Consider the following 24,973-nt stretch of genomic DNA (forward strand, 5'->3'; position numbering starts at 1 on the left):
CGGAAGAAATGCCAATTGAAGTAAAGCCAAAACCAGGAATCTAAAAAACTGTTAAAACTTAAACCGGATTCTAACGGAGCTAACTTTCACACCACAAAACCCTTAAACCAATCCGAGAATCAAACATGGCAGATTCTGAATATTTAAACTTAATGCATATTCAGATTCACATATTCCAAAGATGTGCGTTTACACCAGACACCGCAAGTTATAACCAAAACAAGAGGACGAATATTACATTTTAAAACAAACCGGTACGAAGAACACAATGATAAACCAGACAACCGAAAAAAACAAATATAAATTCGTCAGGGTAGCATTAACCGGCGTAGATGTGGAGACAAATAGCGATGGTGAAGATGGTGATGAGACCGAAGTAAATGATGGTGTGTACAAGAATCGATGCTCCGCTTGTGTGCATATTCCCAAATTCGACGACTCGACCTCTCGCCGGAATCTGAAAGAGAAGTCCCGGAGTCAGAAGCACAAATAGTATCACAGCGACCACTACAGGTCCCCAATCCGCCATACTTTGAGAGAATTAGCAGAGAAGAAGTTGACAGCGTGCGACGGTTTCCTTTTTGGATTTGAAGAGTTCGAAACGTCTTGTGCTATGTGAAAATGAGACGGCCGTTGGCAATGTCACGTGGATGCGTTGTTTTCGAAAGACTCGACACGTGAACCGTGACGACTAATGATTGATGGACTCAAAGTTAAAGAATATGACAGAGCAAAGATTAAAATGGCCTCATCTATTATCTGATTCTATCTGAGCCTAATCTCAATTTGGCCCAATACATATAAAATACAAAGCTGGAGCTTCCAGAACCGGAACCGGAATCAAAACCTTATGATTCCAAAATATTCTCTTTAAAAACACGTTAAAAGCTTATAATTCCGTTTGGAATCACACTTCTGTTCTTTAAAAAAATAATATAATGTCATATATCAATAGAAAATATAATCATAGTTTTTAATTTATATAAAATCCAAATTTTTATAGTAATGAATCGAGAGAATATAAATATTAAAATATTAAAATTAATACTATAAATTATTTTTATGTATTGAGGTTTTTATTAAACATATATCATATATTCAAATATATTGTGTTAATTATTTATGAAGTATTAATATAATAATTTCTTTTTAACTTAATTTATGTATATTTTCACAGTTTTAGTACGAAATCATTTCAAAATTATTATAAATGAATAAATACTTTATTTTAAATTTATATCATATAATTCTTAGTCCTAATTTTTTAATTATATTTTAATATGTATATGTATATATAGATATGAATATATGTCTCTAACACGTATTCACTTCTTAATTTTTTAAAAAATCTCGCTTCTGTGCTTCCATACACTTCCGCTTTTACGTACCCGCTTCCATTTCCATGTAACATACAGCACAGTAATATTAATCTTTGCCAAGTTGGGTAGGTTTTTTCTTAATCTCCTCAATATCCACTTGCAGTCTTGCACTGAGTCACTGACATATTCTTCTCTACTTTTCAAAAATGGGTGAACTGTATATACATATCCAGGGGCGAATGCAGATCCAAATTGTGCTGCATGCACACTTTTCATAATTAACTATCTATTAATCCATATAATTTTACATTGAAAAGTTTCAAAAGATAATCCGTGCATGGTGCACCCAGTTTTCTCTCTCTTTGGCTTCCGCTTCGCCACTGTATATATAGATGTATATTAAATCGGTTAAGGACAAAGTTAAGACGTCTTGTGGTTTGTGCATATGAATGCATTCAGTGTTCACACGACCAAATCTAGTTGGTTGGTATGTCGTGATCAGTTCAGTACTCACGAGCTCAGTGCCGAACTAGTGGGCGACTTTTTTTCTCCTGTTATTTATACCTTTTTTGGCTTCATTCTTCTTGTAAATAGCTATAGATGAGATCTTGTGACAGAAAAAAAAAAGCTATAGATGAGATCATAGGAGCAGTAGATATGTACTTGTTCTTCAGCATCGTCTAAGATCACAAAAATAAAACTACATAGAACAATCAAATAAATTCTGAAAACAACTATATGGTAACTTAAAAGCACTATCATTTTCTTGTATGTTAAGCACTATATATACATTGTATATATATATACAATTTTTTTGGTTGAGTCACTAAAGATCAGGTATTTCTTTAATCCCGAATTTTGTAAATGGAAATCAGCGGGGCACGTTAGCCAAAAATAGTGATCATGATGGTGATTATTTTTTGGTAAAGTGTAGTTAATGTATATGAGCACTATAGGTACAGATTAATTTATAACCATACTCCTAAAATAGCTTAAATCAGAATTAAAGTTTAGTCTCTAGTATACACATTTTTAAGATTATTTATCCTAGTAAAAAAATATTAATATCCAAACTAAACTTTTTTTATGTATACAAACTAAACTGTTCATCAAGATCTCACAAAATAAACCAAACAACTAAGAACTCTAGGAATCCACATATAGCATCAAGAAGAAAACAAATGATCATCTACGTGGTTTTCGCAAGGCCATGTCTTCTCGTGTATATGCATTTCAAAGTTTCATATAACACCATTGGTCCCCTTTCATCTAGTCTTTGCTTCCTGGAATCTGTTTTGGACATCACCACCGGAGCTTAGTAGACAAGCTTCTAAGTGTGTCGAGCTCGTGTTCTTTTCTTGGGCTGTCTCCGTTACCACCGGTCTCAGCATCTCGACAGCAATCTATTACCCTCTTTCGATTCTCGCAGAGGGCGTACGGCATTGGAGGTTGTGGGTTCGGTTGGTCAGTGAACTTTGCGACTCCTTGGTGGTACTGTACGGAGGGTTAGCATTTCCCAGGAGCGTATCTGTCTCATGATATCTACGGCTGTGCTGGCTCTCTAATCTCATTGTTCAGGTCTTGTGAGCTCAGTCCGAGCTGTATTCAGCGGCTTTCTCTGGCCCGGTTTCTTGCTGTTCAGTTGGCAATTGTATATATGGAATAATCAGGAGTAGTTCTTCTTTGGGATGCATTTTGGTTCCAACCTAGAAGGTCCGCTACGGGTTCTCCGTTGTGGGTGCGCGAGAGGAGTATAGAAGTTGGTCTTGTCAACCACGTCTATCTTTCTTGGTGGTGTCGCGTACTGAGCATGTCGGCTTCAGAGGCTTGATCTTGGGCTGCCTCTTCTCCACCTTTTCAAGGTGGTGCCTGCTCTCTTTATCTTTTTTGAAACACCCGTCCCTCCCCATTTCCAACCGGGTTCCAGGGCGCGGGGTTTAGGACACACATGTCTACTTTTCCGACATCTCCGTGTGTCCCGTTTCTGGTCCCATGAGTTTCAGGTGCATTTCCTTCCTTACCGTCGACATTTCCACTTATAGTTCTGCAAAAATGGGAGAGGGAAAAGAGGGGTGAGTATTAATACTCAGTGAAGCGATTCTAGACCAGTCTCCCCCATGAGCTTTTATACCGCTCAATGCGAAACGAGAACCGACTAGTCACTACACCCAATTCTTAATTAACTATTAAGGATTCATTTCACAAAACAAGCAGTGCAATGAACTCAGTCATCGCTCAATTCACACATTTCGGTTTATTATTTAAGACTCCATTCATCCTATAACTCTAGGACCTACACAGCTCAAGCGGACCAACCCTCCCCTTTCTTGCTGCGTTCCTGTGGAGCCGCCTGCCCTGGTACACTCGGCATCCGGTTCCCTTGGATGTAGTCTATACCCTTTGCAGTGTATTACGGCCCCTTCCCGCCAAGACTCGGCGTGACTCAATCTTACCGGCGCCTCTATTCTTAACCTGCCGTTTTTGAACGCTACGGCCGCCGCGTTTTCCCATACTCCCCACCAGTCCCTCGGTGGTTCGTATTCCATTTCTATTCATTCCCATACTCCCCACCAGTTCCTCGGTGGTTCGTATTTCAATCATTTAACCTTTCCTTTTTCCTTATCATTTCCTTTTCCTTAAACCCTTAGACTCTTTCTTACTTTCCTTTTTAGACGCCACCCGTTCTCGGTGTCACACTCAATCCAGCTAACAATCATTCATAGATATCCTATCATTCATCTAACCAGACCGGTTAACAGTTCTCTTATTATCCTACGTTCATTTCTTTCTAACCATCCTAGCTCTCAATCACAACCACAGATCTTCAACCAGTCAAACAAACAATCAATCACCAACACACCAGTTTACTTAGAATCTTAAATCGGTACGAGAGTTCTAATGCAATATGGTCTATCAACCTAACAACAACCAGGATCTACTCAATCCTAGATCCACATTCAACAATATAGAAGAACATGAAAGAGATCTGGGTAGAACACCTCACCTTAGCCTAGATCTGGATCTGGATCTGAGAATAGGAGGTAAGAGAAAACGGGATCTGCGATCTATGACACCACGCGGCCACCACCACCACTCGCGGCTGCTCACGGCGAGGAGAGAGAGACGCGGCCGAGAGAGAGAGAAGGGAACGCGGAGAGGAGAGAGAGAGAAGAGACGCGGCGAAGAGAGAGAAGGAGGAGAGAGGCGGCGCGAGGAGAGAGAGAGAGTCGACGGCTAGGGCTTCCAGTCTCCGGGAATTCTCCGCAGGGCTTCGCTTCTAGATTTCTGATGAGAGAAAAGAAGAAGTGGAGGCTTGCTTTTATAGGGGAAGAGATAGGGAAAACCCTAGGGTTTTCCAATTGGGCTGCAGAGGACCCAATAGCATTAAAAAAAATTTAATGGGCTGGTTTTGGGGTGTTACAATTCTCCCCCTCTTATTCGGAATTCGTCCCGAATTCCAAATCCTCAGTTCGAACTTAACATCCCAAAACTGGGGTGAGTTTCCAAACACAATCAAGAGAAGCACGAAATGACATCCTACTTGCTCAAGATCATTTAAAACCAACAATGAATTTAATAAATGAAATGGAGTAGGACTACAACGAATAAATAGGTCTCAAGGTATCGCCAAAATCCGCGAATAACCTTATAACAAGAAATGAAAAGCAAAAACCAATACGGAAGGAAGAAAAACCGTGTCCTACTCCTTCTAGCTGACTCAGAAATCACATCTAGCCACTTCGTACTGGAGACTTCTGCTCCCCTTCCGGCTTAGGACCAGCCACGCGGCCACTCCCTGTCGACGACGCCGGCTCCTCTTCCCACGCTGAGTCCTCCGATGGATCCTCCTCCACCTCTACGTCCTCCTCAGAGCTTGAGATGGCAACGACCCGACGAGCAAGTGTCCGTTCAGCCTCCATTGCCTGACCGGCCATCCGGTTCACCAAGGCGAATTCCCATGGTTCCAACACACCAATCAGCTTGCCCCGAATCTCCTCGCGGAGTCCTGCCGTATACCACCGGCACCAATCCTCCGCTGTCTTGGGCTTGCATCTTTTGGCTGACTCCAGGAATTCCTCTGTGTACTCCCGGACTGAGCGCGGTCCTTGCCTGGCCTGCGTCAATGTTCCACACCGACATATTCCGGTTATTCTCCTCAGACTCTCTGCATCAATGCTCGGAATCTTCCTTGGGCGTCCCCGCTTCCTCGTTGGTACACTGTCCTCCATCCGGATCGGTCCCGGACCTTCCCTGGTCGGCCCCGTCTTCCTGGGGCGCCCTCGGCCCCTTGTGGGCGGCGTCGTGTCAACTTCCGGTGCAAACTGGAAAGTACCCTGACCCTGGTACAATCGCCTGTACTCGGCTGCCCGCTGGAAATGGGGCATCAAAATCCGACGCCTCACAGTCGTCTCCTGGATGGGGGCGTTCGGCGGCTCCGCGAACTCCACTTCCTCTTTGTCTGGGAAGAGTGCAGGTACCACATCGCCCCAAGCGTCACGGTAGGGCTTGCGGGCGTAAGCGCTTGTCCCTTTTGGTCCATAGCGCATGCGTCTTTCTCCGAGCTCGTGATGCACTGGTGAAGACATCCTGCAGCGTAAAAACAAAGACCTGATCAGAACATAGTAGTAGTCATGCATAGATGGCAGTTTTCAATCCATTCTCAAACTAGAGCTGCTTAAACAGACAATATCCCCGGTGTGGTTCTTATCATCCCTTTTTGCCCCAAGATGATCCTTTTTACAGTCAACCCTTTTTCCCTAAGAAGATCTCATATCCTTATTAGCATTTTGCATTCTGCTCCAAGATGACTCTCCATCATCTTTTTTACCCCAAGATGATCCTTTGCTTAGTTACCCTAATCTGGAATCAGTTTTCTCCTACTGTGCATCCGACCGTCCCTTGGCCGCCCCGGTGTTGCTCCTTCCTCGTCGGCGGCCCACGCCCTGGTGGTGGGGCCCACGCCCATGTTTCTTCTTTTTTTTTTTTTTTTTTTTTTACTGGGAACAAGCTTCACTGTGATATCTGAATGCCAGAAGTCCATTTCTTTGCAGGGTTTAATCCTTCCGTGAAGCTGCGCACGCCTCGGCCTTGCGTCCGTCTCTCCTTCCCCGGCCTCCCCGGCCCGGTGTGGGGCGGTGTCGTCCGCGAGACGCTTCCCTCCAGCTCGAATGTCCGGATTTCCATTACCCCTTTGACTTGACGTGCTAGGCGACTAATCCCTCTGTATACTTGCCTTACAACTCCTTGTTACCCATTCCTGAACCTCTGAAACTCCACTACACCGCAGTACGAAGACTTTTTGTTAACCCGATCTCGGCCGGAAACTCTGAGCTGTTCGAATTCTCCTTCAACATTAGCTATGACGGTCGAACAGAACCATAAGGGAAATGGGCAATGGTGAGAAATGCTGATCCCTTAAGTTAGTATTAAGGGACCTCAAACTGGCTCTGATACCAATTGAAACACCCGTCCCTCCCCATTTCCAACCGGGTTCCAGGGCGCGGGGTTTAGGACACACATGTCTACTTTTCCGACATCTCCGTGTGTCCCGTTTCTGGTCCCATGAGTTTCAGGTGCATTTCCTTCCTTACCGTCGACATTTCCACTTATAGTTCTGCAAAAATGGGAGAGGGAAAAGAGGGGTGAGTATTAATACTCAGTGAAGCGATTCTAGACCAGTCTCCCCCATGAGCTTTTATACCGCTCAATGCGAAACGAGAACCGACTAGTCACTACACCCAATTCTTAATTAACTATTAAGGATTCATTTCACAAAACAAGCAGTGCAATGAACTCAGTCATCGCTCAATTCACACATTTCGGTTTATTATTTAAGACTCCATTCATCCTATAACTCTAGGACCTACACAGCTCAAGCGGACCAACCCTCCCCTTTCTTGCTGCGTTCCTGTGGAGCCGCCTGCCCTGGTACACTCGGCATCCGGTTCCCTTGGATGTAGTCTATACCCTTTGCAGTGTATTACGGCCCCTTCCCGCCAAGACTCGGCGTGACTCAATCTTACCGGCGCCTCTATTCTTAACCTGCCGTTTTTGAATGCTACGGCCGCCGCATTTTCCCATACTCCCCACCAGTCCCTCGGTGGTTCGTATTCCATTTCTATTCATTCCCATACTCCCCACCAGTTCCTCGGTGGTTCGTATTTCAATCATTTAACCTTTCCTTTTTCCTTATCATTTCCTTTTCCTTAAACCCTTAGACTCTTTCTTACTTTCCTTTTTAGACGCCACCCGTTCTCGGTGTCACACTCAATCCAGCTAACAATCATTCATAGATATCCTATCATTCATCTAACCAGACCGGTTAACAGTTCTCTTATTATCCTACGTTCATTTCTTTCTAACCATCCTAGCTCTCAATCACAACCACAGATCTTCAACCAGTCAAACAAACAATCAATCACCAACACACCAGTTTATTTAGAATCTTAAATCGGTACGAGAGTTCTAATGCAATATGGTCTATCAACCTAACAACAACCAGGATCTACTCAATCCTAGATCCACATTCAACAATATAGAAGAACATGAAAGAGATCTGGGTAGAACACCTCACCTTAGCCTAGATCTGGATCTGGATCTGAGAATAGGAGGTAAGAGAAAACGGGATCTGCGATCTATGACACCACGCGGCCACCACCACCACTCGCGGCTGCTCACGGCGAGGAGAGAGAGACGCGGCCGAGAGAGAGAGAAGGGAACGCGGAGAGGAGAGAGAGAGAGAAGAGACGCGGCGAAGAGAGAGAAGGAGGAGAGAGGCGGCGCGAGGAGAGAGAGAGAGTCGACGGCTAGGGCTTCCAGTCTCCGGGAATTCTCCGCAGGGCTTCGCTTCTAGATTTCTGATGAGAGAAAAGAAGAAGTGGAGGCTTGCTTTTATAGGGGAAGAGATAGGGAAAACCCTAGGGTTTTCCAATTGGGCTGCAGAGGACCCAATAGCATTAAAAAAAATTTAATGGGCTGGTTTTGGGGTGTTACATTTTTGGTATAGGTCTTTGGCGTGTGGCGATCCTTGGAGGCTGTCCTGTCCGAATAATGCTCCTCAAGTTGATGCGGGTGATGGACCTCTAGTGTGGCTGTCTGTTCGGGTTAGCGGATGCTCGGGAAGTCTTCAGCGAGCTGTTCTTGGTCGAGCTAAATCTTTAAGAGCGGATTATCGGGGAGGCCAAAATTACCGGGTTACGACTCTCGATATAACTGTGGCTCTTCTTTTTGCGGGAAGCTGTAAGTGCGGATTGGTTGAGGCCCTGGATTGCAGTTATTACTTGTTGTGTTTGTTCTTGTTTAGACTTGATCGAGTTACTGTTTAGATTTTTTTTTTTCTTCAGCTTCTTGTTACCATTGTATTTCTGTCAAAAATCTGAAAATTGGTAATAATATCTTTACATTTTTACAAAAAAAAAAAAAAAAATTCAGATAAATAACCCTCAATTTCGGAGTTACATTGACCAGGAAAAAAGAGTAAATCTCTGTGTACCGAATTATTTTATCAGTGAGAACAGAATCTTCTTTTACGTAACGAGCCCACCAAAATTAAAGCAAAAACAAAAGTAAAAATAAAAGCAGTAAATAGACGCCATAAGAGTTTCTCGTTTAAATCAAACCTTCTCACTCTGTACTTCGCTCTCTCTCTTCATCTTTTGATTTATTGCTTTTTGGTTCAAAGAGACAATTATCTCTCCACTGTCTTTATGTTCTTTCTAAAATCAATCCAAGCGAAAACAAAACCACAGAATCAAATCTTCTTTCTCACACCTTGCTGAGAAAACTAATCCATTCATGAAGCCATCAGCTTCTTTTACTTTCTCACACTTTCTTGCACTCTACTTTCTTCTCACATTGACCCATGTAGCTCAAGCTTCCCATCAATGGCAATCACCAATCAAAACCGTCGTTGTTTTGGTCATGGAGAATCGGTCCTTCGATCACCTCCTAGGCTGGATGAAGAAATCGGTTAACCCTTCCATAGACGGTGTAACGGGTGAAGAATGTAACCCGGTTCCGAATTCTACTCAAACCATATGTTTCACGAGTGATGCTGAGTTTGTGGATCCGGATCCGGGTCATTCGTTCGAAGCTGTAGAGCGACAGGTATTCGGGTCGGGTCAGGGTCAGATCCCGTCAATGATGGGTTTCGTTGAGCAAGCGCTTTCGATGCCGGGTAATTTGTCGGAAACCGTCATGAAAGGCTTCCGGCCTGAAGCTGTACCGGTTTACGCTGAGCTGGTTAAAGAATTCGCTGTGTTCGACCGATGGTTTTCTTCCATACCTGGTCCGACTCAACCGAACCGGTTGTTTGTCTATTCGGCCACTTCACATGGTTCCACAAGCCATGTCAAGAAGCAGCTTGCTCAAGGGTACACCTTTTCAGATTCTTTCTTTATTATTTTCTTGGTACTTAATTTGAACTTAATCATGGAATTTAGTACTCGAGGATTTTCCATAACAAATCTTGAATAACTGAATGAGCGAAATTCCTAATTTTAGAAAATAGTTATTATATGCTATTAATAGCAATGATTTAATTCATTTTAATCGATTTCAAAATTATTTATTTTTTTGTAATGAATGTCTTGGGGGGGGGGGGGGGTTGTAACGGTTTAAAGATACTGATATTAATACAATTTCATTTTAAATACTACTCTGTAGCAATAACTTAATTGTCAGACCTTATTTATAAGATTACCATTATAATTTGTAAATTTGCAACTATAAATAAATTTAATGTGATATCGTAGGAGTAATACTAAACGGATATTAAGTATTAACATATTATCATCATTTGATTTCAGGTATCCTCAAAAAACAATATTCGATTCGCTCCACAGCAACGACATCGATTTCGGAATATACTTCCAGAATATTCCGACGACATTATTCTATCGTAATCTCCGACAACTAAAGTACATATTCAAATTTCATCAATACGATCTGAAATTCCAGAGAGACGCAGCAAAAGGAAAGTTACCGAGCTTAACCGTCATCGAACCTAGATATTTCGACCTCAAGGGCTTACCGGCCAACGACGATCACCCATCGCATGACGTGGCTAATGGTCAAAAGCTGGTTAAAGAAGTGTACGAGACACTTAGGTCGAGTCCACAGTGGAACGAGACGCTCCTAGTCATAACCTATGATGAGCATGGTGGATTTTATGATCATGTGAAAACTCCTTTTGTCGGCATACCCAATCCGGATGGAAATACCGGACCGGCCCCTGGCTTCTTTAAATTCGACCGGTTAGGTGTTCGGGTTCCTACCATTATGGTTTCACCTTGGATTCAGAAAGGCACCGGTAAGTTCTTTTTTTTTTCTCTCTATAATAGTTTTAGTGTTTTACAATCTTGTTCTTTTAGTAAAAAATTTCAACTTTTATAACTAAATCAATAGAGTATATTAACTCCGCTTTTGAACATGATTTATTGACATATAAACATCTATACTAATAAAGTAGGACAGAAAGGCTCCAGAGGCTGCCACGTCATCACACCCAGTTCGTTTTGCTGACACGTGTCGCAGACGGAGGGATTTTGTGTTTTTTCTTACGCGAGAGTTTGGTTACGGGAGGAGATTTGGTTTTGGTTGGGCTTTTGTTTTTGCTTTGGGCCCAAGTGATTTTTTTAGGGTTAACGTTTTATGCTCACGGCGTTGCCATCTCCGCCTTCCTCTTTCCACCGTTTTTTTCTTTCTCACCTCTCTGTAACGTAGTCTTCGACATTGAAATCGATCTTAATTCGATCATCAATTTTCACCCCACCTTTCTTCCCACTCCATCTCATTTACTCTTATGGACGACTCGGTTTTGTAACAGATCGAAGCTGGCGCTATAAATAAGTTCGTCTTGGAGCGATGAGGATCTACAGCTCTGAGATTTATAGCTTAAGCAATCCGACGCGCCTTCCGATATGTCTTCATATGTTCTTCTCGCTAACTTGAGAGCAGGCCGTTGCTCAAACACCGCTGAAGTTCGTCTTCTGAGGTTCTGGGAAGCGCGCAACGTCAGGAAAGATGGAGAGCTTATGAGCCTTGACATGCTTCTCCTTGATGAACAGGTAAATCCGATTGTGTTCTGTTTCTTATTTCTGTCAGTTAGATCTTGCTGTCTAATTGTTTGGTTTATTCTTGGCTCGTCGCAGTCTACGCTGATACACGGGAGCATCAACTCAAGCCGCGTTGACACTTTCCGGAGGCGGCTCAGTGAAGGCTCCGTCTACTCTCTCAGTGGTTTCGACGTGGCACGGGCTAACCCAAAATTCCGACTCTCTGACTCTCCGGTGTCCATACGCTTCAATGATGGAACTTTTTTTGAGCCAAAAACTGACTCGGACAAGGACATTCCGACTGAGTTACGTTATTCAGGTTTCGCAGCCATGAACAGCTTCTGGCATTGGCAAATACTAACAGAGAACTCCCAGGTTTATCTCTTCTGTACTAATACACTTATCCAATTGCCTTTTCTCACCTCTATTAACGTTTGTTTTCTTATTTTTTTTTTTTTTTTAAATTTCAAGATATCGTTGGTGAAGTAAGTTCCGTGAGGAGCACAATCACCGACGGTCTACGCGGTCCTCAGCGTGTAATGGTGACTCTGCGTTTGGAAGGGTAAGCTGTATATTTGTTTATCCAGTAATTAACATAGTCTTTGTTGCTAACACGACATCAAATTGCATCAGGGATGTCAATGTCTGTGTCAGTATGTTTGATGATCGTGCTGTAACTTTCCATACTAAGTTTGACGAGCACGTCTCTGAGCCAAGGGTTATACTGTTTACAAGTATCAATCCCAAAGTTGTTGGAGGTAAGATACGTGTTTTCACCTAAGCGCCCTTCATTAGCACGGTTCACTTACGCATTTTCCACTTTCAGGGAAGCTTTATCTCAACGTTACGTCTGGTACGCACTTTTATTTTTACTGTGAAACAGCAGCTGGAAAAGAGCATTATGAAAAGTAAGTGTTTTATGCTGAGATTGATATAGTTCACCTTATTGGTTTGTTTCCATCTGATTTCTCTTGCGTGTTGTTTGCACGCTAGGCTGGTTGGTGATGGAGCCAATTCGAGCTCTTCTAAATCAAAAGTGGTCTCAGCTCAGAAAATCGAGCCCTTGACCGTTGCTGAACTGAACCAATATGTCCTTGCCGCTGACCCACAGGTTAAATTATTCCAAACAGAATCTTTTATTTCGTGTGTTTCCTTCTAATTCTACGAGCATTCTTATTGGTCTCAGGATATTGAGTTTCTATGCAAGGCCGAGGTGACCAGTCTTCAGTCGGATAAGGGATGGTGCTATATCGGATGCTCCAAATGCACAAAGAAGCTCCAAAGCATCAATGCCGTCACCTTATGTAACTTGTCAGGCACGCGAAACAACAACACATATGGTTCTTGCCTCCATTCACATAGGAAATTTAAAATCTTACGACACCACCTAAATTAAAATATATTATTACAACAATCACGCTGTTTAGTGTTTACTGAAACAACAAAACAGAAATATATTATTACAACATTCATGCTGTTTTTTCTTAACAACAAACATTCGTGCCGTTTACTAAAACGTTAACGGCAAGTTTTGTTGTTACAAACATTCATTCTTTACCACAACGTACACAAGGTCGGTCTCTTATTTTAAGATGTGGTCTCGGCTTCTGGTTTTTGTGATCAAATCTTCTGTCTTTTTTTTTATTCTAATTTGTGGAAGATTACTCTGTTTTGTCTATAAAGATTTAGATTTTCATGCTAAAAAAGTTAATGGATGCTTAAAAAAGTTATAACATTTCTTATCGTGAAAAAGTAAGAAACTTTATTACTGGATTGCTGTTGCTTGCTTTCACTGAAGAACGCAGGAACGTGGACAAAAAAAAACAGTACGCAACAATCTTGATGACTATTTGAAACCAAATTTTCGGGGTTATTAAAATGACTTACGACTTTTCTACATTTAGGTCTCGGCCTATCTATTATTCATTCAAACATTACCTAACTTTCAAAAATGAAGTAAATTCACCACAAACAACTAACTCCGAAACATGGCTACATCAAAAACATAAAAATATCACCAAAAATACAACCGCCCCGCCCGTAGGGCGGGCATGCCACTAGTTGCATATAAATCTAGCGTGTTGAAAAAAGAGTTATAGCTTGCGGAGTGTATATATTATGCATATATAAATATTGTAGCCTTTTTTTATTTTGACAAAGCATTGTAGCCTTTAATTAATTGTTGATTAAAAATGTGTATCCTATAATAATTTATTTCGAAAAATTTACCATGAAAGTTTATCATTTCAACATACTTATTCTTTTTATTTATACTTTCCACCTAAAATTATCGAAAATGCTTATTCTCCAATAATTAAGAAAATCTATTGCTAATATGAAATGCTTGTACTTCATGTGTTTCCACTTTTTACTGTACTATTTTCGACAGCCTATTGACATTTGCTAGCAAAATCACATGGATACAAAAAAAAGACATAGATTTGACAACTATATAACATTATTTTAATATCTTCTTGAATCTTGATTGTATTCATTAATTGTGGTGTAGAAATAATTTGAAATCTATTGATTATTCCATTCAAAGATGTATATTAATTAGAATTTGTCGGCGTCGTCGCGTGACTCGTGTTTTCAACCATACTCTGACTATCCATTTGATTAATTTTTTTTTCTTTTTTTTTTGTCAACAATTTATTTTATTATGACTTTGATTGGTGACATGAATTACCCTTGAATAAATTTAAATTAAGAATATAACTCAAAAATGTTACTATTCATATATATTTTTTTATTTTTTTTGAGTTGTTCTTTGAGTTACAATATATTATATATGAGTTATCTCTTTGAAAAAATTGATAAGTCAAAAATATTAACTCAACATCAACAAATTTTCATGCACTAGAAGTTGACTTATACTGTTTTGGTTTTATGTTAGTTACCCTACGGTTACTTTTAATTTTTAACAATTTTACTTTTCTTTAATATATGCATGGTTGTCTCACGTTTGATTTTTGTTAGTTAATAAAGCACTTTCAAAATTTTACATATATGTTTACTAGTAAGTCAATTTATAATCTACTATTTACATTTAAATTATCTAAGCTAATTCTATTTGGTAACTAAAAGATTCACATACATAAAATTATATATAAATATACATAGGTATCTTTTGTTAGAATAAATGCATAAGTATATTATTATATTTAGTTATTATAAATTTAATTAATTTTATTTAATTTATAAGAAATTTTGTTATTATCGATATTCATAATTTTTTTCTACATAATATATACACATCTCAAAATATCATAATTCATATTTTTACTGCGAACTCACTATATAAATTTACGGTTTTTACTACATAGTTTTTACTGCATGTTACATTCTAAAAAAATGTTACATCGAACTATAACTTTTATCGTAATTCAACTATAATATAACGTTTCACTAAATTTTAGCTTACAACATTTTTTAATATGGCTCGTGTGAGTGAAGTGGTGAGTGAGGCAAAAGGACCAACAGAGAGCTCAGAGTTCGAGCATTCATCAATACCAGCGACTATCAAGAAACTTTTCAATCTTTCTTCCAATTACTTAACACACAGAGATGCTTGGGCTGCTACTTTCGAAGACGTGGTTTCTCACTTAACCTCTCCTCGAACTGATTGTCCCATGACTCTACCTGACGTTGCACCCATGAGAACCACTGAGCCTAATGAAAACGCAGCCCTTTCTGAGTTTCAGGGTGAAGTGGTTCAGCTTGCAGCGGTTCTTAATGGCGATCACTTCCTCAATAGCTTCCCGGACGAAGTTGGGAAGAAGATGAATGTGAAACAAGCTCATGAGTATGTCAAAGGAGCTACTTCTCGTTTCATTAGAGCTAGCAAAGAAGCAATGAAACTTGGTGCCGATAAATCTGCCATTGTTGATATGCGATCTTCGCTCACTACACGGCCACGGAACCTGTGACAAACGAAAAAGAATGATAACAAACCTTTGTGTAAATTTGTAGGTTTGTTTTTGTTTTCCTTGCAATTTTAATTCCTATGTTTTGATCCGAAGATATGGGATTTGATGACCTTATAAACTAATAATTTATCATAATTTCAATATTTTTAATTTATATAGTTTTTATTTCACGTGTTTAAAGATTATCATTATCTTAAATTATCTTAGAAAATTTTATTTTATTAGTAATCAAAACCATTTCAAATTTAAATAATAAAATAGCTGTTCGTTGTAAATGGACTTTATTTAATAAAAGCGGTTGGATCAAATTATTTAACTCAAATGGGCTTTAATTTGTGAATTGTGAAATGAAAAGGGCATATGGGTTAAAAAGAATATTTTCAGTTTTTTTTTTTGATAACCGAGTGTTCTGGATCTACCGTGGTGGTCCATACTAGAGACCGAAGCGAGCAAAGACATTGCCAGAGCGTCACCATGTGACTCACTGTTAACGGTCTTTGGTCTCGGGCGCTGGAGGGTCCGCATGTAAATTCCCCAGTAGCCGGGTTTCGAACCCATGTGGCGGAACTCACAGCCGTGAGCCCTATACCACCAGAGCTAGAAGCCCCAGTTAATATATATTCGGTTTTAACGATTACTAGATCTTGATCCGTACCATAAATATTTTCATTTTTCTTTTCATAATCAAATATAGAACTGATAATAATTTTAATTGTTTTTACATGGTGTTGGTTGCTCATGTCTTTTGGATATCCAAGTAAGCAAAATGATATGTTATATAAAACATTTGATAACATTTTACAAAATAATATATTTTTCTAGTGTATTTATAAAACATAGTACTTAATATGTTTGTAAAGATAAAATATATTTATTTTTTAAATACACAGATTTCATAGCAAAATAATGTCATATTAATTAAGAAAAATCATTTATATTAAACTTTTTTGGAAAATTACTATTGAGATATTTTGATATTTTATTCACTTATATATTGGATATGCTAATTTGGTGGATTATTTTAGTTTTTTTTTGTTTAAATAAGAAAATCTGTCTTATTATGATCTACTAGGGGCAATTACTAGGGGCATTGCCCCTGCGCAAGCACGAAGTTGTGGACATAGTTCTGTTTCATCTCAATATTTGCTAGGATTATTGTAGTTGTGAATTTTGCATTTTGGGTTAATCATTGTTTTTCAAGATTTTTATTGTTATAGGGTTAGAGTTGTGACGATGAACTATATATGCATTGTTCTCCACTTATGAATGACTAAACTGTGTTAGTAATGTGATTGATATAGTTCGTGGTGTTGCTTGTTGTGTCACTAAGACTTATTGTTTGTTTATCATTTTAATATATTTCTTGTACTGTTGAGAGTACATAAAGTATATTAAGGTTGTTGATAGCACCTTTTGTTTTTGGATATATTTTTTCCAGTTTAGTTGTATAAGTTGTGTGTATTAAGTAATAATTTTTATTATCCTTATTATGTTTGTTATATGTTTTTATTTTATTTTTAAACTTGTTGCTTTTACCGGACCTTTAAAACAAATACATGAAGACTTGTAGAACTAATTATAAAATGAGTGTCAATTCTGAGTATTTGAGCTTAATGGGTTTTAAACGAATTTATGTATTTCTTATAAGAAGACAATAGTATTGGTCTATTGACATTAGTCATGTAAGCTATTTTCATAAGACAAGAGAAGTGAGCAGGTAGAGATGTTGTTGTCGCCTTTGTGTCTGTCGGGATTGTCTCTTGTCTCCTGGTGTGACTGTGTTTGTTTTCCTTTTATTTGATGGGTAATATATAAACAAAAATCATTGTTAGTTGTATTTATTAGAGTTCGTAACTTACTCTGATTTTTTGTTTAGGTAATTTCATTGATCTTGGTTGTCGTCTTGGTCTTCTTCGTAAGCATTTGCAAAAGTAAATTTGTAAATTGTTAAATAGATGGTCGTGTAGTTTGTATTTGTTTAGCTGACTCGATGTATATGTCGTTTAGTTTTAGTTTAGGTGATTGGTTTGGTATATTGAAGTTTATTTGTAAGATTAGACAAAAAAGAGAGGTGATCATTATTGATTCGTCTTTTTTTGGGATTCGAGTTTTTGGTGGTTTGATTGTTTGAGTTGTTGTGGTTTTTTTTTAAACTGTAAAATAAAAGTTTCTGCAAAATTAGTTTGATAAGTAAGGGAGATAAATAGACGACCACATATCTTCGGTAGAAAATATTTTTGATTATTGATGTTAACGCAATATAAAGAGTAATATAAAGAGAATTGAGTGTTGATCGTTTCTTAGAGATCAAATGAGGAGACAGATAACGACTCGAATTGTTTCTTTGGTGAGGTCAGAGCCCTGGACATAATAGATTTTTCTAATCACATCTCTGAGTTTAAATATCAGTTATGATATCGAAACATAATATAAACTCAAATGCAATATGATAATATACATGAGAGTTTTAGGTTTGTGTTCGCAATCACTTGGAGATTGTCGAACAGTCTAATCATGACTGAAGATTGATCTCAGGAGCACCCGTGATGACTTCATCAATAATAGTTGGTGAGATGAAACGAATGAGGAATGGATGATCAGTTATCTTGTATATGCTTGAGCACCTTGCAACCTCAAAATGATCGATTTCACAATAGAACCGGCTTTCAAAGATGACATGTAATGATTAGCACGTCCGGCGGAAATAAACCCATGATTAGCACGTCCGGCGAGAATAAACCCATGATTAGCACGTCCGGCGAGAATAAACTCATGAATCACAAAATCTACAAATAACATTATTCAACAAAGAATCGGAAATCAATTAAAAACAATTATGTTAAATAAGTGTGATAGATCGAAAATTAACTTACCTTTTCATCAAGGAAGAGAACCGTGATTCCCATAAACTCACTGTCTTTCTTGAAGTTCAGGGAATCTCAGAAGCCGAGGAGGCCAGAGGCTATGCTCTGACTACTACGACCAAGACGAAGAGACTCGAAGATTAAGTGACGGATGCCGGGGATGCTGGTTTGAGGAACTGGAGAGGCAGAAAGATGCATTTTCTAGAAGATAGTTAAAGCTAAAAGGAATCAATGAGTTTTGTGGAGATGCATATTGGGTTCATCAAAGATGAGAATCATATATATAGGGTTTACAGAGGGGCTAAAAATCATGAACATTTATGATCAAGTGATTTAAGATGGGGAGATGAAGAGTTCACCGGTGAAAAAAATAGATTACGAACAGTCACACAGCGCAACTCTGTAACTCAGACTTGTCTAAGACAATGATGAAAAGAACTCTAACTCATGTTAAACGACGACAATTTACAATATAGGAAAATTATAATTGTTGCAAATTTGTGTTTTTTTTTATATATCGTGATGAATCCCATTTAAAAATGAAACCCATAATACACTTGTAGGCTCGACCCTCAGAAGAAGCCGAAGAAAGCAAGGGCTTCCGACCTTTATAAAAATATATTAGTTTCGACCATCAATGTATAAAATATTCTTTAGTTTAGTGGTATAAATATTGATGTATATATCTAAACAACATATGTTCGAGTCATGGATTTGACACTTTTTCATAGTTTTTAAAAGTAGGACCTACAAAATGCTGATGTGGTGCGCCGAAGAGTGAGCAGCACAATGGCTCATTATAACGTAGATTCATCATTAAACGTCGATCTAGATTAGTGCTTATTTCAATCCATTAACAGTATAATTTTATATATGTCCATTTGCAATAAGATAATACATTTTTCATATAAACTATAGTGTATGTGGGAACCAAAATTCGCACTATCGATTTCCGTTTAAATTGGAAAACTAGGAAAACCTTAATTTCCCAGAGGACCCGGATCTCTGCGAGAGCCAACGACAAGAGACCAAATATATACGAAAATCATGAAAAGATAACAAACGAGTTTAGAGAAAACAGTAGATCTTATGTCGAGTCCGCGTAAGAGCGTTGCGATCATTACAAGAGATCATAAAAGCTTTGGCCGCAAAGGCTGTCAACGAGTTACTTAGTTCTAGCGGCCTAATAGCTCAAACCTAGTTTAGTCGCAGCTCGATAACAAAAGACGAAATAGATACAGAAAAGGTTTTTGATTGATTTCGGACTGAACCTTGTTGAAGGCTGCCTACGTACCCCTTTCGATGATCAAGCTGAACGTAGTTCAATTGATAGAGCTGGACAAGAGATCGAACTGCCTGGGCGAGTTCGTCTAGTAATTGAGTGCCAGTCATAGAAACCAAACTTGTCGAGAATAAAGCCTAAAGTTTCTAAGTGCAGAGAATTCCGAGTATAAAAAGTTCCCCCCCATGTCTCTCGCCTAGGACTCCTTATATACTCGCTCCAAGGTCGGTTTACGCTTTTACTCTTCTGCCCTTAAGCCATCATAGCAAAAAATGGAGATATTCCATTTTTTCCGATCTTCGTAATTATCTTCAAAATTCCGTATTTATCCGCGGAAACTTGACATTTATCTTTCCTTGTGAACCAAGCGTAAACCGTCCTACGGTTTACGGGCTTTTGGTTAAGAAATCGTAAGATGGTCCTCGAGTCGTGCCTTAGGTCCCTTTGGGCCGTATTCCGACTCGAAACGTTTATTGCGACTTCTTTCGATAAAGAACAGACTTTCCGCGGGTTTTACCGCAAAGTTTGATCGATGATTTAGAATGGCGGAAAACATGAACTGAGTTCGCTACGGTGTTCGGGAGATAGCATCGAAGGATAGACGAGAATGCATGGACTGGTGTCGTATCGATGTTTCGGAAGAGCTCGGTCGCTACGTAGCGACCGAGCTTTGGCTCGAGCTCGGTCGCTACGCAGCGACCGAGCGGAACGGACGCTCGGTCGCTACGTAGCGACCGAGCTGTGTGCATGCTTGGTCGCCGCGTATCGATCGAGCTTGGCTTGTCTGCGGTCCGATTGCCATACTCGAGCTTGTCCGCGGCTGATTTGGATACATGTATGTTGCCTTCGGACAATCGTATTTAGTGGTTCGATTGAGATTTAAACAAGATTCTACCGCAAAGCTCTTCGTAAAGATATCTTTACGAGGATTACTTTTCGTAAAAATGTTCATGTTGATTTTTACGAACTTTCAGATATTGATTTCATCGTGACCGATTTTGACCCCAACAGTGTACAAATATCAATACTGGTACTTGTATGATGTATAAAAACTGATGCATGTATGACATATAAACCGAGAAATAACTGCGGTTGATAACTATATAATTATATATACATGTATATTAACCAGAATATGGATGGTTTAATGGTCGATTTCCAGTGATCTCAAATTTATGCCTAAACCCGTTATCTATATAAATAATAATAGATGTATGATGTATAAACCCATATATAATTACCAGTACATTTATGCTAAGTTATATCAAAAAGAACATTTATGTTAAGTATAAAATATGCTAAATATTAAATATTGGAGTTAAAATCGGTCACAACGAAATCAACGCCTAAAATATTCCGATAAAATATTCTTTAATTAAATACAAGCCGGAAATTTCAAATTAACTACACCACACATAAGCCGACTCGGACCATAAATAAGAATAAGATAACAAAGCTCCATGTATTTCATCGCGGACCATAAATGAAAGAGTTTCTGTTCAAACATGAAAAGATCAGAAAATGTTCTTGCGAAGGATTTTTACGATAATTTAGAAGTTTTACGCAACAGTCTTGACAAAACAAAATTTGAAAAATTTCCGCAGAAAAACCTCTCAAGAAATCTATAAAAATAATCTTTCGTAAAACAATTTTCGGGAAATCTTTGAAGAAAAACCTACGTAAAACAAATCAAGTGTTTTTGAAAGTCTACAAAGCGATCAACTTAGATAATGAAGAACAGAAGAAAGGAACCAGCACCCTTCCCACTCACTCAAATCGCCACACACACTCCCTCACTTAGCCACACAGCTTCACATTGCCACACACACTCCCTCACTTAGCCACACATCTTCCCATCGTTACACACACTCCCTCATGGCTTCACTTCGCCACACACACTCCCTCACTTAGCCACACATCTTCACATCGTCACACACACTCCCTCATGCCTTCACATTGCAACACACACACCCTCATGGCTTCACATCGCCACACACACTCGCTCACTTAGCCACACAGCTTCACATCGCCACACACACTCTCTCATGGGCCACACACACACAAACACACAAGGCTCACATCGCCTCACATGAGCTCACATCACCTCACACGGGCTCACATCGCCTCACACAAGCTCACATCACCTCACATGAGCTCACATAGCCACACACAAGCTCACATCGCCTCATAAAAGGCTCATATCGCCACACAAGAGCTCACATCGCCTCACAGAGCTCGTCTCATTGCCACATAAGGCTCACATTGCCTCACAAGGCTCTTCACATCGCCACACAACTCTTCTCGCTCCTCCTGATCACCACAAAACATTCTCATCGCCCACAAGGGTCTCATCATGTTCTCCTTTGAATCTCGGTCAAAATTTCTTTCGTTTAGTCTCAATCGGAGTTTAGTTGAGATTTTACAAAGAAAACAAGCATGACGTCGTTTTCTCATAAGAGTTCAAGTGAAACGTCAGGGTGATATAGGTTAACTTAACACCATAATATCCTCGACTTGATGAATTGATTTGGTTTGGTTCATAAGACCAACAACATTTTGAAAACGTGCAGCAGACAAATCGATGATTTCTCCGAGAATAATCGTAAAAACACAATGAAATTCCACTTATGATTTAAAACAAGAACATTCCCAAATTACAATGACGATTTATTCGATTTGGATAAAGGTAAATGTAAAACTTCCAAGATAAACATGGAAATCAAGAAGATAATGAAAACTTCCGTAAAGAGATAAACTCCAATCAGGGGCGGAAATGAAAAAAATGGCCGACCTTAGAGACATATATAAGGAGAGCCCAAGCGAGGAGCACGGGGGAGACACAAAAAATACATAGCAACTTTAGCACTTGGAGCAGTTTTTAGGAATTTTTTTTGTTTTTGTTATTGAGCGACTCGACTAGGTCTTAAGGTCTTAGGTGGTTAGAACTAGAGAACACGCTGACAGCTCTTGCGGCCAAGGCTTTTTCAGCTGTTGTAATGCTCATACACATATCCGAAATAAGATCATCCTCTTTTTGCTCTTAAATTTCGCATTGTTATTTTTCGTTTTGTTCATTGTTTGATCGTTTGTTGTTGACTTACAGAGAATCTGGATTCTCAGGGAAAGTAGACAGCTTTTTTACTTTCCTCCGATTACTAAAATCAACATTGCGAATTTTTGTTCTCACATTAAACACGTTTCACATGACCTCAAACGAGCAATTATATATCAATGGTTTGGTTTTATAACTATTTTCTTGATCAGTTGGAGAAATGAAGTCCAAACAATATTATGTCTAAATGTTTGACGCCAGTAAAAGCTTCTTGAAAAAACGATTGCAATATTTTATGTTAGCTAAGTATTAGGCAATTTGGTGGAACACAAATTCTTTTAAGAAAACTGAGATTTTTTTTTGTAAGTTGATTAAAATAAAGTTTATTATGGTTAAAAGTAAAACAAAAAAGAAGGAATGACATTAAGCGTAAATAAAAGCTTATTTTAGGGGTTAGTTCATATTTATACTTCAGTTATAATAGAATATATAACATCTCACATCGATAAAAAAGAAAATTGAGTTATATACATATGGACATGCTTTGCATATGTTTACAGAATGCTAGAGAGGAGAACGGATCCACCATGTGCGTGCACTGCCGCTGGCTGGGCTTAGGCATTAGACCAACTCCATCGGTCGGTTGAGGAAGGGGTTCTAAACCCAAAAAATGAAAAAAATAAATCAAAAATGGTTTTATTAGAAAGAATCGCTGCCAAACGAAGAGTTGGGTAAAACCCCATACGTGGCAGGAGCGTATTGGGCGATGCATTTTACGGGAAATAAATGTCGTCTCTTTCTCTTTCTCTTTCTCTTTCTCTTTCTCTTTCAGTTCATCTTGACATCTCTTCGCCTTCGCTTTTTCAAAAATCTCCGAGGGAGACGATCTTTCATCTGTTTGTTCGTCGATGATCATGACTCTCTCTTGTTCGATTTCCTCGAAATCACATCCTCGGGTCTCTCTCTTCCTCGTTGATTCCGTCGAAACCTCGAACGGAGATGTCGTTTGATTCGTTTTTTTCTTCGTCGATGTTCTCCTCCAGACTCGTGCATGCAATCACCATGAAAGTCCGTTTCATAAAGCTTTTTATTCCCGTGAATTTGATTCCTTCGATTATTATTGCCAATTTTGTTGCGATGATGAGATTGGACTGTTTATTTCAGATCGATAGGGGAGTTGTGGTTTTAGCAGCGACGAAGGGACTATGGAGACGATGATGAACAGAGGCTCATGTTTTTTGCTTGTCGAATCCGATGACTCAACTCGCCAAATTGTCACTGCCCTGCTTCAATAGTTCAATTACAAAGGTCATTGCTTTACTCTGTTTAATTGTTTGATGTGTTAAAGGTTCTTTCTTTGTCTTGATTTTGAAGTTTGAGTAGACTCTGGTTTTGATTCAAAACACTTAATTGATTAAATCTTTATTTTTTTACTCTGTTCCAAGTTTCATAAGTTAACTATAGTGTTGGGTTTTTATTTGAAATGACAAGGTTAGCTGCGTGGGTAACAGTAAAGGAGAAGAGACATGGACAAAGGTCTTGCTGGGAGCAGCAAGATACGGATCACGCGTCATCAAAGCGGATCAAACCTGTCAACAGGTAAGTACCAATCCTTTAATGCGTGTTTGACATTGTTTAAGTTGGGTTTAAATGGAATTTAGGTAGATACATTCAGTTCAAGACTGTGTACTTTCAGTTCAAGAGTTTTGTCTGAAATGATAAAGTTGAAGTTTTTGATCAAAGTCCACAAAAAAAAGTTATTGCTTTGTTTTGATTGGCCACAGGTGTACCGAGGCCTTGATGTTGGATCAGCCAAGCCATCAGGTGAAGACTTGTGACACAAGAGAAGACTCGATTCTGTAGTTTGCTTACTGGTGTCATCACTCTTTGTTGTCAAACATTTAGAACCCCATTGGGGTTCTCCCATTGGAGGTCAAAATATTAATTACCATTAACCAAGGTTCTTCAGCTTTCAAATCACCTTTTTAATTCTTAAATTAATCTGAAGAACCCATAAGAGGTTCCTATGGATGGAGGTGCTCTTAGTCTTAGTGAACAGCCAAATTTTGGTTGATTAATTATGGATTAACCATATGTTTTTTCCCTTCATTTGTGTTTTAAATTTGAAAAAAATATACCAAAAATTCGAGCAATGATCCCGACTCTCACGCCACGTGTGCACGCGCCTCCCATTGCGGGGCTAACAATACTCTTGCATGCCTTTATAACAAAGAGATGGTCTTCTTCATTTCTCACATTTTCACAAAAAATACCAATAATCTTTCAAAATAAGTCAAGTCTCCAGAGTGTTTCGTAGTTTAGTAGTTGGTAGAGACCGTTCACGAGTGTCACGTGAAGGTCTATCATGATTTTATTTGGAATTCCTATTCGCTATGATCCGCTGCATTTACGGAGACAATGTAAAGAGTTAAAGAAAGAGATGCTACATCTCGACTCCATGGTCATGTTTAT

The 24,973-nt window shown here is 39.0% G+C and overlaps 3 protein-coding genes and 1 long non-coding RNA gene across 5 annotated transcripts; 2 read left to right on the forward strand and 2 right to left on the reverse strand.

Annotated features, from left to right (window-relative positions):
- Positions 1-140: 140 nt before the first annotated feature.
- Positions 141-672, reverse strand: LOC106376642. The gene has a single exon (XM_013816746.3). It carries the CDS (start codon positions 527-529, stop codon positions 320-322), a length of 210 nt encoding a protein of 69 aa, XP_013672200.1. The 5' UTR covers positions 530-672; the 3' UTR covers positions 141-319.
- Positions 673-1,202: 530 nt separating this feature from the next.
- LOC125607126 lies at positions 1,203-8,611 on the reverse strand. Of its 2 annotated transcripts, none has more exons than XR_007338436.1 (2): positions 4,324-8,603; positions 1,203-3,363 (listed from the first exon to the last, which is right to left on the reverse strand). XR_007338436.1 is itself a non-coding variant. In XM_048776894.1 (2 exons), exon 2 carries the CDS (start codon positions 5,954-5,956, stop codon positions 5,051-5,053), a length of 906 nt encoding a protein of 301 aa, XP_048632851.1. In that variant the 5' UTR covers positions 5,957-6,933; positions 7,894-8,611; the 3' UTR covers positions 1,203-5,050. The 2 variants fall into 2 exon arrangements, 1 of the variants encoding a protein (XP_048632851.1); XM_048776894.1 differs by having other exon boundaries at positions 1,203-6,933; positions 7,894-8,611.
- A 323-nt stretch (positions 8,612-8,934) lies between these two features.
- Positions 8,935-15,457, forward strand: LOC125575463 (non-specific phospholipase C6-like). Its single transcript, XM_048776886.1, has 3 exons — positions 8,935-9,691; positions 10,127-10,629; positions 14,831-15,457. The coding sequence occupies exons 1-3, from the start codon at positions 9,114-9,116 to the stop codon at positions 15,301-15,303; spliced, it is 1,554 nt and encodes a 517-aa protein (XP_048632843.1). The 5' UTR covers positions 8,935-9,113; the 3' UTR covers positions 15,304-15,457.
- Positions 15,458-23,267: 7,810 nt separating this feature from the next.
- Positions 23,268-24,478, forward strand: LOC125607128. Its single transcript, XR_007338438.1, has 3 exons — positions 23,268-23,569; positions 23,666-24,100; positions 24,286-24,478. It is a non-coding gene; the product is annotated as an uncharacterized LOC125607128 (long non-coding RNA).
- The last annotated feature ends 495 nt before the right edge of the window (positions 24,479-24,973 follow it).

This window comes from Brassica napus, chromosome A1 (genome assembly GCF_020379485.1).
Source record: "Brassica napus cultivar Da-Ae chromosome A1, Da-Ae, whole genome shotgun sequence".
NCBI lineage: Eukaryota > Viridiplantae > Streptophyta > Magnoliopsida > Brassicales > Brassicaceae > Brassica > Brassica napus.

Coding starts and splice junctions, on each gene's coding strand:
- LOC106376642 (XM_013816746.3), bottom strand. CDS start 529: ATGGCGGATTGGGGACCTGTAGTGGTCGCTGTGATACTATTTGTGCTT.
- LOC125607126 (XM_048776894.1), bottom strand. CDS start 5,956: ATGCATGACTACTACTATGTTCTGATCAGGTCTTTGTTTTTACGCTGC.
- LOC125575463 (XM_048776886.1), top strand. CDS start 9,114: ATGAAGCCATCAGCTTCTTTTACTTTCTCACACTTTCTTGCACTCTAC. Junction 9,692..10,126: donor AAGAAGCAGCTTGCTCAAGG/GTACACCTTTTC, acceptor ATTTGATTTCAG/GTATCCTCAAAAAACAATAT. Junction 10,630..14,830: donor TTGGATTCAGAAAGGCACCG/GTAAGTTCTTTT, acceptor GTGTGAGTGAAG/TGGTGAGTGAGGCAAAAGGA.